At 38.5% G+C, this 14,225-nt stretch overlaps 1 protein-coding gene across 1 annotated transcript; it reads left to right on the forward strand.

Moving 5' to 3' along the window:
- The first annotated feature begins 7 nt into the window (after positions 1–7).
- LOC111870685 (ferritin subunit) lies at positions 8–12,542 on the forward strand. The gene is made up of 5 exons (XM_023863148.2): positions 8–394; positions 7,967–8,085; positions 9,249–9,407; positions 10,436–10,582; positions 11,853–12,542. Exons 1-5 carry the CDS (start codon positions 313–315, stop codon positions 12,009–12,011), a joined length of 666 nt encoding a protein of 221 aa, XP_023718916.1. The 5' UTR covers positions 8–312; the 3' UTR covers positions 12,012–12,542.
- The last annotated feature ends 1,683 nt before the right edge of the window (positions 12,543–14,225 follow it).

Below are 14,225 nucleotides of genomic sequence, written 5' to 3' on the forward strand. Positions count from 1 at the left end.
ATTTTAAGTACAGCCAGCCGGATCTGTTAGATGGATGAGTTGAGAGTTATCGTTGTGTAGGAAATATTTCGATTGCTAGGGTGAGTCGCCTTCTACGCCAGTGTGTGTAAAGGTTGACAAAAGGACAAGTGTTTGTGAAATTCTTGTATTGTCCTATTGTTACATTACATTTCATTTTCAAATCTTTTTCACCAAATTTGTGTCTTCATATATTATTGAAGTAACCTAACCAAAAAGTGACGCCAGCTTTCCGTTCGTTGGCAAGAAGCAATTTTTCGGCAGGAAGAATATATAACATTTTTAAATTCAACAATGAAAACCGTGCAAGCAGTTATTTTCTTCATTGGTGCCATCTGTACCCTCTCCGTGGATTCCGTGTCTACAAAATTACAATGTACGTGAGTATGGAGTAATTTTTACGTTGCAAAGCAGTTGTTTGAGAGGTATGCGTGCGTAGAGACATCAGTTTGGATATGGACTTCATTTTCAGTCACTCTATTCAAATACTCTAGATCGTAATGCAGTGGCACAATATTGAATTGGTAGGATGATATTTCAGAAATTTATAGCACGAATGTGTTCCGCGGCCTATAATTTGTACGATTTTTGTTTTGCAACAGTTAGTATATGGAATGTATAGCGTCGAATGGTCGGATTAATGGGAAGTAAGAGGATTTGGAAGAAAGCGGTCATGGCCTTGATGACGTACTGTTCTATTATTTGCCTGGAGAGACTGAGTGAAATCACGAAAACCTCTCAGCATAGCCGGCGTTCCTGCCTAGGTTCGAACAGAGCACCCTACTAAAACAGATGGTAGACAGCTAGCACTGCACTAACCAGGTCGTCTGTACCTACATCTTGTGGAACCAAAGTATATTTGACTATACCAGGGAGATTCTGCAGTATCAAAATGAAATGAAGTAGTACATTTTACTGTTAGAATAAGAATTTTGTCGTTGTAAAATTAACTTTTGATTTATTACATGGGATTTGCTCGGTTTTTTAAAGAGTAAGGTATGTAGAATTCACAGAGTATTGTGTGCTGTCTTCAGTGATGGGCAGTTTTTTGCTTATTGCATTTTTGGTGCCTAAAAGTCCTATTTATTTGGGTTGTACTAAATTATGTTTGGTTTCGTCCCTGTAACTGTTGTTTGGTACTGGGGTGGGGGTGGAAGGACACTTTTTTTTTTTCATATCTGCAGCACACATTCAATTACTTGTTTTAAAAAATTGATTCAGTATATCTGAATAAAAGCGAATTAGTATTTCTCAGAATTTTTCTCAGGTTCATAAAATATTCTTCAGCATAAGAATTTTTAAGAATGCCTACTCTGATTTCCACAAAGAAAGGTATGCATGCTTCAGTATAAATAATAGAAGAAGGGGCTGTAAGATACATAATCTGTGAATTCATATGGCCTGAGGTACTCTGTTTCACTCTTCCACAAACGGGCTGTTCCACAAGGTTGTATTTTCTTTTTCTGATTATCCTCACCCCTGCACACAAATGCTGTGATAATGCATGGATATTTTTATTCTGCATCCTTTGCTTAGTCTGTCATTTACATGAGGTACTCTTACCAAGTGGTAAACATGATTATAGTTGAACAGTTCTGTCTTGTGGGATGCAGCGCTTTTGTGTTCCAGTGAAAGTCAGCCAACATGTTGGAGGAATGTATGATCCCTCTCTTCACTGTTTGAAGAGTAAGCTAGGATATAAACCAGCTTTAAGTAGGCAGTAAACAGTTGAATTTTTAATAACTGACATTACTAGTATTGTAGATGGGTAGGTATGATTAATCTGTAAAGTACTTGATACAAAATTCCTTGGAATACATGTAGACAGTACACTGTCTTGGAAAATACATATTGAACAAATTATACCTAAACTAAATGCGCTTGCTATGCGATGAGATCAATTAAGCCTTTTATGTCACAGGAAACATTGAAGATGGTTTACCATGCCTACTTTCATTCTATTATGAACTATGGATTAATATTTTGGGGGAACTCTTCACATAGTGTAATAATTTTTAAAATACAAAAGAATATAATTAGAATCATTACAGGATGTAGAAGTAGAGATTCATGTAGAGAATTATTTAAGAAATTAAAAATTCTACCTCTTCAATCGCAATACATATTATCGCTTCTCTTATTTGTTGTTTACAACAAAGATAAATTCAAATTAAATTCTGATGTCTATAACATGAATACTAGACAAAAATATAACTTCCACCTACCCTCATCAACTTTATCAGTATATCAAAAAGGAGTCTACTTTACTGGAATAAAAGTGTTCAACAATCTGCCACAAAGTATGAAAAACTTGGGCAATGATACTAAAAAGTTTAAATCAGAGGTTAAAGAATTATCTACATGCTCATTCCTTCTACTCTTTAGATGAATACTTCAATGTAAATAGAGAATGATGTAAAATTAAGTTATATTAATTTTTAAGCTAAAATTGCCTGTACTTATGTATGTAACATTTTGACTCGTTCTGTATCCAAAGGTACTAACCTGCTTAGGATTTATAGAATGTAAATGAATTCAATTCAATTCAATTCAATGAACCTGGAATCACTGGTGGCTTCTGACTTAAATGGATGGTGGGGCAAAAATACGGTCAAATATATCGTAAGAGTTCCTTGTATGGCATCACTGGATCCAGTGTGAATAATAATAGTAATTTGTTATTTGGTTTTTGGACTTTGTCCATTGTCCAGTATTCTAGAAACTACAAGACACATCTCAGAAACCTAGCTAGGTTTGTAGCATTAATTTCTACCACCTCCTCTATCCTAGTTCAATGCAGGTACATGCTTTATCTCAAGTCTTATTGCATATTTTCTTGTTATTTCCCTCCAAATTAACCTAGTCTCAGGTTTTAAATAGCTGTAGTGAATCTGACATGGATTGTCCAGTGATTGGGGTTAGCTCTTTCTAAGAGATCCACCTGAGTGGTTGTCTTCCCCCCCCCCACCTGATGATGGAAACAGATCAGTTTCCAAAACGTTCTGTTTTCTATTAGAATGCTGGACAATAGACAAGTTCAGAAACATAATACTTCTGTATGTTATACACCATTGTCAGAACCTTCTAGAATCTTCATATAATTCACTAACTAATTTGTCCTTTCAAAGCACTGGATAGAACAAGGGTAAGACAGAAAGTATCCAAAATTCGTTTTTAATTAGACAATATAATTGAGTATATTCAGTAGCATGATTGAACCCACTTAGGCCAGCAGCCCACAAGCTGCTGTGTTCCTTCAGAACAAAATATTTTTGGTTGAGTCATAAGCCATGCATGCACTTCTTGGTCACTGGCGAAATGGGAGCCTCCCAAAGCACCTTCAAGTGGACCAAACAGGTGATCATTTGGAAGGAGCCACTTCCACCTCCAAACAAAATGTACACAGAACAAAAGAATGATTTATTTTCCTCACTTACAGTCAGCCATCTTTTCTTATCAAACCAAGAAGTGGAGAACGGCCTGTTTTGGTTCTTGCCCCTCTTCTGAAGTTTAAATTTCTAGATTAATGCACACCAAACTTTATTTCTCATTTTCTGCTGTACTTGTGAACGAAAATGGAGTTACCAGAAGTACATCCATCTTATTCTTTATTAATGAATACTAAGAAAATCATTACAATTACTAATAAAAATAAAAGATATGTTTTTTCCAATGCAATTACAGACTAAAAACTTTCTTCAAATACTAGGCTGTGAATATTAGAACTCCACTGCCATTGCTTAAGAGCTGAGTGCAGCTGAAACCATTTGATACAAAGAATATTCTTGTGTATATTGGGACATGTCATTGGAGGAAGCATTAAACCCCTTCTCCATACAACAGAAACTGGAAGGCAATATATGAGGCTGGAGGAATTTGCAGACTTAAGTAAGCCTGCAGTTTGCTAATGGCAGCTTTTGGTGAAATGCCAATGCTTTTTATGGTTCTAAGGCCAGTGTTCGGTAGCCTGCTGTAAGACCTGTAAGACAAGACTGGAAAACCATTTCTCTCTGAACAGATGCCTTACCGTGACTCAGCTCTAGTCTGTGGTGAAACAGTCTTGTGCAAGCGCTATTTTGTACTGTGAGGGGCTGGTTTCAAGTAGCTTGGCAGCCATGCTAAACAAGATGGTATGCTGTGCTTTTCGTCATCACGAATGCTGATTTGCCATTGAACTACCGTCTTTTTTTAAGTAAAAGATAAATGCAGTGTGCTCTTGAAGAAGGCTATATGAGAGAACATATTCTTGTAACTAACATTTATCGGCAGTGCCTTTGACCCAAAACTTACATTTTTTTAAGGTATGCGGGTTCAAAGCCGGTGGAGGTCGTGGAATTTTTAAGGGCAGAAAAATTCAGGGAACAAGTCCTCCAGGAGGGACTTTAAGCCGTGTGCCCTGTGTTGTAGATTTATGGCACGTAAAAGAACCTCATGTCTTTAGGAGACCTCTGAGCTAAATTACAGGCCCTTCCCCACCCAAATAGTCTCCAATGCCTCTGGTGGATGGGGGAAGCATCAAGGTACCGAGGGCTGACCTCGTTGGCTCTATGGGGGCTGATGGCACGCACCGTTACCGTAGGGTATGGCGATAGTAGAAATTAAAGGGAGATGCACAATGGACCAATAACTGATCTAAGTGCATGGGGAAACCCACCCCCTCCCATAATATGAATACGAATACATTTTTTTTTACTCACGAAGCTTTGTTCTGAGTGTGTATAGCAGTGGTCAGAACAATAGGTGATAGAGCAGTGTAATGCAAGAGAGACTTTAGAAGTTCCCCTTGACAATAAGAAATATTGGCATGCAGTGCATTACTGCTGCATGACCAATAGCACCTGTATCTTTTCAACAGACTGTTAATTCAAAGCGTTATGTCAGTGACGTTCTTTGGCCCTGTCTTTGAGAGAGTTTATGCAAGATGGTCCTGCAGCACGCACTGTTCAGTATTTTAGATGAGGCATTTGAAGACAAACTGATAAGTCAGAGATTGTGGCCTGCATGGTCTCCAGTTTCAAATCCCTGTGATATTTATGTGGCGAAATGTAAAAAAGAAAATGTGTTCAAATAATCCCCCCTCCCACACACACACACACACACACACATACACACACACACACTAACCTAAGTAGAACATTTGTGAAAAATTATATATATCGAGATAAATGAACTGTCACAAGTGTCAGTCTCTTCAACTGACTTGAAGTTTATGTAAGGGCAGAAGGGAGATGTTTTTAATATCTGCTGTGATGGAGAGTTGTAGTGAACAATTTATTTACCTCAGAATCAAATAAAAGAGTATTTGAGAAAGGAGGCACACTGAAGACAGATGAGAGATGGACGGTGCACAACCAAACAATGGAAGTGGCAGATGAAATCAATTATTCAGTAGTAACATTTGAGTGTAGTGGTGGATGGAACAGGCAAAAGCTTAAGACAATAGCAAAAGGTAATCCAACTTTATAGTGGTAGCAAATGCTTTGGAAGAACAAAGTCAGTCTAGACTGATGTACAGGGTGTACATGAGGGCTCTACATTTAGGATGAAAAATAAATTGAGGAAAGTCAAAGCATATTTGTAACAGAAATACAAGGAGTGCTGAGATTCGCAGCAAATGAGGGGAAAAGTACCGGGCAGTCATGAAACATTGATCATGTTTGTTACTCATGGGCTCCCGGGAAACAGTGGGAACATGTTATGACTGGCAGGTCAGTAACTTAAAGCTGGAATGTCTGTCAGAGAAATGAAAGGAGGAGTAGAGTTATTAGGGTTTGCTTATATTTGGCAAACCAGACTGAGATTAATACAAATAAGATGCATAAAACAACGAGAGAAAGGCATAACTGCGTAGAAGGACAGTGTGTTTTTTTATTACAAATGGTAATGTTTCTTTGGTATTTTGTTGTGAAGTAAAACATGAGTGGGCTGATGCACAAGAGAGGGGGAGGGTGGTTGCAAGAAGAATCTGAACATTAAGACAGGGGATTTAAGAGGAAAGTGCCCCAGTGAGCACGGTGAGACAGTACATCAGCTATTTGTAGACTTCAAGAATGCCTATGAATCAGTTAGGAGGGAAGTATTGTACAGTATTCTCATGGAGTTTTGGGTACGCATAAAACTAGTTAGGCTGATTAAAATGTGTTTAAACAAAACTTGTAGTAAAGTCCATAAAGGTAAATATTTGTCTGATAAATTTCCTATCCAGAATGGTCTAAAACAAGGAGATGCTTTATCACCACTCCTTTTAAACTTTTCTTTAGAATATGGTATTAGGAAGGTCCAGGAAAGCCAGGTGGGACTGAAATTAAACGGGACACATCAGCTGTTGGTCTATGCTGATGATGTGAATCTACTGGGTGATAATATAGATACTGTAAACAGAAACACACGAACTTTAATTGACGCAAGTAAGGAGGTTAGTAAAAAGGTAAAGCTGTCCCTGCAAGAGACCGTGAAGGCCTGTAGAGGTGTGAGAGGTTGAGGCTCCTACATCTTCTAGACAGTCGGCTTATAGATAGCAGTAAGGTTGTCAGCCTTACGCACCGGCTGCCCTTTAACCCCCCCAGGAAAATTCATGGTACTCATTTCTATTAAAGGCTGAGTCGACCCCAAAGCCATACTGCCTCTGGAAGGATTAGGTCAATTGAAAAATACAGTGACCTCATTGGGATTCAATCCCGCACTTCCAGCTTGTGGCATAGTGCCTCAACGAACTATGATGCCGCGTGCCCTTTTGAAGGAGGTTTGTCTTGAAGTGAACACAGGGAAAACTAAGTATATGTCGGTGTCTTGCCAGCAGAATTCAGAACTATAATTTTGCCTGTGGATCTGTATGGGTGTTAAACTTGATCTCTGACATTATGGGAGGAACATAGACTAAAAGTGTCCGAGAATAGGATGTTGAGAATATTTTGAGTGAAGGGAGGTTAGAGAAAACTGCATAATGAGGAGCTTCATAACTTGTACTCTTTGTCCTGTGTAATTAGAATGATCAAGTCAAGGAGAATCAGATTGCAGAGAATGTAGCATGAATGGAAGAGAAGAGGAATTCATATAGGATATTGGTGGGAAAGCCAGAAGAAAAATGACCAATTGGAAGACCATGGCATAGGTGGAAGGACAGTATTAAAATGAATTTTAGATAGATACCATGGGATGGTATGGACTGGATTGATCTGGCTCAGGATAGGGACCAGTGGAGGGCTCTTATGAACACGGTAATGAATCTTCGGGTTCCATAAAAATGCCTTGAAGTTCATGAGTAGCTGCAGAATGGGCGGCTTCTCAAAAAGGGCCCAGCTCCATGAGCAAGTGAGGTGCCCCCTGTGAGGGGGGGGGGAGAATGCAGAGCGTGTGCTATTAAAATATTCCAAAACAAAGAAGTGCTGAGAAGAATTTGTACCCAGTGAGTGGCGAAACGTAGACGACGATGCAGCATATAAGGAAATTATGTAATCCTTCCAGCTGCACTGTGGCCCTGGGATCAGCTGAGCCTCTTAACAGAAATGAGTAGCAGGAATCTTCCTGTAGTTAGAAATTAGGGCCCATGTAGTGCATTCCATGGTAACTTTTACAGAGCTCTCTCATTCCCAAGTCTAAATTTGGAGAGTACTGCTGGATCTTGGATAAATTCTACCTCATTAGTGGCTTGTTATTTGGATGAAGCGCACCAACAAAAAATAGAACAGTGTGTAATAATCTTCATGTTCAGTGCTTTGTTTCATTACATGAAAAAAATTATGGACTTGGAGTCAGACTGAGTTTTTTTTTGTCAGCCCACCCTCAGGTAAGCAACCTGTTACACCAGGTTTTAGTAGAGATGTGGATGTTGAGTATAGGTGAAATAACGACTAGCAAGGTAAAACCATTTTTTTCCCCGTTCTTTGTCTGCTCATCGTTAACGTGTGTTGTTGATAATTTAATGTGTTAATTTATTAATGTGATGCAGGTAAGCTTCCTGCAGTAGATATTCCAAAGGACTGGATCACTATGGTGGAGCCCTGTACTGCAAAAATGAGGGAACAAGTGCAAGAGGAGCTGCAAGCCGCCCTTACTTATATGGCAATGGTTAGTAGCTCTTTCTACATTTTTTGATCATTTTTGACGTTGAGGTATAATTTTGTGTGCAAACCAGTTATATATTTTAAGAGTTCTCCAGCTGTCAGATAGATTTGTGAAGATACCATAAATGCGCAAATAGCACAGCTAATTACAGTTTCTGGGTTGCAAACAGCATTTAATTTTGTGTACAACATAATAATGTGGCGTATAGAACGTTTTTGGAGCCGGGATAGCGTAGTCGGTATAGCGACTGGCAGTGGGCTAGACTACCAAGGGGTGGAGTTCGAGACCTGGTAGGGTCCAAACTGGCTCTTGTGTTAACCCAACCTCCAATACAATGGGTACGGGGGGTAAAGCGGCCGGGGCATGAAGCTGAGCACTCACTTTGAAATAGAGCCGAGGTCAAGAAAATGTGCACCATCATGTCTGTTTTCTGCATTAGAACTTCCCATTGTTTAGTGTTTTCCCCTCAGTTAAGTGTCCTGCTTGGTGTTCCAGTGCTGTCAGCATGATCGGTAAGAACCTTGCTATATTTGAAAGTGAAGCATTTTCTTGCCCTCATATTTTATAACCACATACTGGTTTTGCAAAACCCTCATGCATCCTGCAGCCGAAGGCGTACTGGTCCCCATGAATGCATCAAGTTCCCTAAAAAAGGCTCTATAGTATGTACACTCTGCTGTTTTGGTAACTGGCCTTGTAGCTCTTGATTTGACACATGAATAACAAAGGATTGAACTATACCGTAACACAAAACAGTTGGTAGTAATACTTGTGCTAGAGTTATAACAGTTTGCTATATTACAATCATTAATTATGAATCCAGTACTAAAAGCTTAGAAAAGATATGTTTAGCTGATTGAAAGTGGCTGTTTTAGTAACAGTTTATGTGTTTATTATCCACTTAAAGTCTCAGTGGAAACAAACGTGTAATGAATAAAATACCAATAAGGTGTAGGAAACTTACCATTTTTTGTGATGGTTTTAGTAATAACTCTGTTATGAACAGTACTTGAATTTTTAAATAGTTACTGATTTAAATTAAAAAGCTTGTTTCTGTTAAATGTTGACAATTTATTAAGATGATGTCAGTGTAAAAACGCATGGACATAACCGGCAGAAAATAATCGCTGCTCACATTTTGATAAGAAGGGTTTCTTTTATTTCAGGGTGCTCACTTTTCACGTGATACAGTAAACCGACCTGGTTTTGCCAAGATGTTCTTTGAGAGTGCAAGTGAAGAACGTCAACATGCCATAAAAATCATTTCATACTTGCTGATGCGTGGTGAACTTACATCCGAAGTCAGGAAACTCATTCAGAACCCGGTGCGTAATGTGATTCATACAGAATAGTCGAATAGAATGACAAATGCATTTTTTCCTTTTGTGTAATTTGTTATTGCAGATACAGTTATTCTTGAGATATCTTTGTTACTTACTTACTCATGGAGCTGAGCCCTTCTGGAGGAGCCGCCAATTCTGCAGCTACTCAAGAATTTCCCAGCTTCTATGGAACCTGAAGGTTCATCACCATGTTCACAAGAGCCCTCCACTGGTCCCTATCCTGAGCCAGATCTATCCAATCCCTACCATCCCATCCTATCTCTCTAAGATCCATTTTAATATTGTCCACCCACCTATGCCTTGGTCTTCCCAGTGGTCTCTTTCCTTCTGGCTTTCCCACCAATATGCTATATGCATTTCTCGTCTCCCCCATTCCTGCTACATGACCTGCCCACCTCATCCTCCTTGACTTGATCATTCTAATTATGCTTGGAGAAGAGTACAGGTTATGAAGCTCATTATGCAGTTTCCTCCAACCTCATGTCACTTCATCTCTCTGCGGTCCGAATATTCTCCTCAACACCCTGTTCTCAAACACCCTCAGTCTGTGTTCCTCCCTTAATGTGAGAGATCAAGGTTCACACCCATACAGAACCACATGCACAAGTATAGTTTTGTATATTCTAATTTTTATGTTTTGGACAACAGACGAGAAGACAAAAGGAATACTATACTATATGCAGTAAATAATTGGTATGAAGAAAGCAGTCTTCTGGGATTTGGCACCGTGTATATGTGGTGTTAACCGACGTTTCGGAGGAACGCTTGCAGATTTCTTATATTTTTTCTTCTACCCTGAAGATGGAGGCGATACGTTCCTCCGAAACGTCGGTTAACACCACATATACATGGTGCCAAATCCCAGAAGACTGCTTTCTTCATAGTCACCGCTGTGAAAGCCTCAAATCTTACAAATAATTGGTATCTCTGCGAGTCTGTATAAATGTAGGTTGATTTAGTTACATTACATATTAAATTGATGGTTTATGCTGCAAATTCTTTTTCTTCAGATGCCTCTCAATGAGAGTTGGGAATCTGGTCTCGATGCCCTTAAGGACGCATTGAAACTGGAGGCACATGTTACTCGCAAGATACGTGACATCATCATTGCTTGTGAGAATCCATCAGATGATGGAAAGGGATTCAATGATTATCATGTATGTTTTGTTATATACTGTTTTGCTTTAACCTTAATTGCTTTTGATATGATGCCTCTTCCTCATTTGACACATTTTTTATGAAACATATTTTTGAAATCACCAACTTTGTGTGTGTGCACCCTACCAAAATAGAAGTAGGAACAGTTTCAGAAATCCTACATGACACCTACAGAATGTGAGTGGAGTAGCAGGCACAAATTCTCTTAAACATTTACCTGTCTTTTATTTTCTCTTCAGTTCCTTTCAACTAAACTCAGAAGTAAGGGGAAAAATTATTTGAACTATGTGATTGGATGGAAGATGACGACACTTGTAGGTGTATGAATTGTTTGGACCAGTACTTTTGTTTGCATTATATATATTAATTTAATATGACTTTAGTACTTTTGTAAATGAATCAGTGTATTATTATTTTTACTTGGTGTTAATAGTGTAGAACTGGGCATATTGAAAGTGCATGAATTCCATGTGTGTGTTCCCGAGGTGGTTTTTCTGTAAATTTGTGCATTTGAAGTTGTAGATTATAAAATAGTATCTGTGTAGAAGAAATGTTATTTGAATTATTCATCATTTCTGAACTCTGAAGAGCTGTTAGTCTCTTAACTTGAGGTAGTTTAATTCAGTTAATGTCTTCACAACCTATTTAAAAAAAAGCAACTTTCATTAGCATCCTGCTGTCTCTACATATGTGTACCAAGTGACATATTGCTTTCAAGTTTTCTGACCGACGTTTATATAGCTCCCTATAAAGACACCAGAGTGACTCAGTAACTCTAAAACCTAATTGTAATATAAAACAACAAAATTAATGCTCTGAGCGTCTCCATTTGGCACTGTATGGTGAGGGCAGTCCGACAAACATAGTCCAAACTCCGCATTTAAGGGTCGTCACCTTACCAGGCTTAAATGAAGAGTAAAAATTGCATTCATCTAAACCTTTGCAATATGCTTATCATTTTTTTGAGCGAGGGCAGGGGGGAGAGAAAGAGGAAGGAAGCTATGAAATGGCAGCAACCGGCAGCAAGAAACGTTTTTTTAAACAAGCTGAAGACAGTCATCCCCCCGTGCCCTCTCCCCAAGACTGTTACTCTTATGTATTTACCTGGTGAATACCCCCAGAGGTTTGCAAGTCATGCATACAGTGAACTGTGTTTAGAAGCTCTTGGCTGACAGCTTCAATGGCTGATGTTAGCAGATTGTTACATTAAAGACACCCTGAATACTTCCACACATTGTTAATAGTTGACTAATTTTTTTTTTGCCTCAGCTGGTTGATTACCTCAGTGGAGAATTCCTAGATGAACAGTACAAGGGTCAGAAAGACCTTGCCAACAAGATCTCCAACCTGGGCAAGATGCTGGAGAACTACGGCATACTTGGAGAATTCCTCTTCGACAAGAAGCTCCTCAGTGGGGAACTGTTTTAAACAAGACAATGGATTTCATCATAGGCTGGGTAGCCAGTAGTTTGAAGTAGAGTTAGTAACTGTGATTACTTCCAGTTCATTCTTATATGCAATTTTTGCAGAGAAATTTAATATAGGTTGATTTCATAACTGATCTTGAACCAGAGAAAGTTTTAGGTGTATTTTGAGTCACTATTAAAAAATATCATACAATATTTTACTGTAACTGTGTGCGAGTTTCTGGTTAATTGCCATTTGATGGTACGTGCTAGTAATGCAGAAACAGCGTCACTGCCTGAAAGGCAAGTATTTACAGTTAAAACAGTGAAATATTTGTGTATGTGATTCATTATTTTTAATGTTATGGCATTTTGATGTATCAGTGTTCACTAATTGTATTTATGGAATAAAGAACGGTATGACATACTTAGGCCAATAGAATATCCATTCCATCACACAGAACACCTTTGATTTGTCAGTTGTTAATATGTATTTGGAACTTTAATGTATCTGTTAATGAAAAATAAAAAAAAAGAGAATATAGAATTTAAACTGTGAGTTAATGTATGATATTTATTATGAATGAAAAAACCCTTTGATTCCTGATTATTTGATACGTTTATGTATATTACATTCTTTCTGCATTGAGATCTGTTCAGGATAATGTAACAAATATTTTCCACCGGTTACCATTTTATTGAAGTTTTTAGGACTACACATAAATGAGTGTGCATTATGTGCCTACGGTATTATATCAACAGTTAATACAGAATTCATGAAACTTTAAGTATTTAGTATTAAATTGTGATTTAGCCAGCACCTTCTCTCTCTCTGTTTGCCATTAGCGCATTGTCCCTTCAGAAATTCTTAAGTTTCATCGGAAAAGTGACGGAAAAGCAAACGGTCCTGCAACCAGTAACATTATGCATTGAATATTGCAATTCAACAATTATGGGCATGGTGCAAGTGCCAAACTTTGAAGTTCTAACCAACAAATTTAACATATAATTTGTCTATGTAATAATACAAATGCTGTCGTGAATGCAAGAATTTATTTGGTTGTAGATCTCTGTCTTTTCTTCCTCTACACTACATGTTTCGGCCATAACTGGCCATCATCAGGTGTATTTTTCACTACGTAGCTGTCCCACTGCACACAGTCCAAAATCTAAAACATCAGCCTGTCAGTTTTGTTTTAAAATCTCGCCAACACACGCTCGTCAATTTGATTTTTAGAATTCCAGTTTAAAATTTAAAGTTTTAAATACCAGGGACAGCTGCTCTTGTCTACATGTGCTGCAGCGGCAATTTCTTGTTTTCAGCACCGTTCATGTATTATTCTGTGCAGGCTCCTTTGTGTATGTCGCTGCTCATCTTTAATATTTTTGTATTTTGACAAAATGAATACCAGCAATCTTATTGGTAGTAAAGGGGAGCTGGTGCGTAAGGCTGACCTCACTGCCACCTGTGAGCCAGTTGTTTTGACTGTGTGAACCTTGACATCACAACCCCATGGGCCTCCACAGCCTGTTCCTGGGATTGCTGTACTTTTACCTTTGTTTAAAATAAATCATCACTAAGAATATTTCATACTTTTAGAAACAGAAGAATTATATTAAAAGTTATTGAATTTAAAACTTTATTGCATATTTTCACTTGCCACTTGGCATACATCTTATGGGACAAATGCTCAATAAACACTGTAGCAAAGTAACAAAGTGGAGGAATTTCAGCTGATGTGCCTTCAAATGCACAAACGTGCTACTATATTCAGATAACCTAATTGATGCTCTGTTAAGCCGAGAGATTTTTAAAATGAGTATATTAACTGCTTTACCCAACCTCTGCTGTACTTTGCCTGTTTGTTAATGGATATTAGTCTACCTGAGATTTGAGGCTCTTGTGGTGCCGACTGTGAGGAGGGATTGCTATGTAGTCAGGTACACCTATACCAGGGTTTCCGGGAAACCTGTTGCTTCTATCCTCAGAATAAAAGTTAATGGCAGTCACACTCGTGGAGCTGAGCTATTCTTGAGAGGTTGCCAATTCTGCAGCTACTCAGGAACTTCCCAGCATTTTATGGAACCCAAAGGTTCATTACCGCGTTCACAAGAGCCATCCATTGGTCCCTACCCTGAGCCAGACCGATCCAGTCCATACCATCCCATCCTATCTCTAAGATCCTTTTTAATATTGTCCACCCACCTATGTCTTGATCTTCCAAGTGGCCGTTTT

The sequence above is a fragment of the Cryptotermes secundus genome, unplaced genomic scaffold (genome assembly GCF_002891405.2).
Source record: "Cryptotermes secundus unplaced genomic scaffold, Csec_1.0 scaffold3347, whole genome shotgun sequence".
Lineage (NCBI taxonomy): Eukaryota > Metazoa > Arthropoda > Insecta > Blattodea > Kalotermitidae > Cryptotermes > Cryptotermes secundus.

What these genes read in the sequence shown, in the direction of transcription:
- LOC111870685 (XM_023863148.2), top strand. Translation starts at nt 313, where the DNA reads ATGAAAACCGTGCAAGCAGTTATTTTCTTCATTGGTGCCATCTGTACC. An exon ending in CCCTTACTTATATGGCAATG is followed by an intron (nt 8,086 to 9,248) that starts GTTAGTAGCTCT and finishes CTTTTATTTCAG; the next exon opens with GGTGCTCACTTTTCACGTGA. An exon ending in AGGGATTCAATGATTATCAT is followed by an intron (nt 10,583 to 11,852) that starts GTATGTTTTGTT and finishes TTTTTGCCTCAG; the next exon opens with CTGGTTGATTACCTCAGTGG.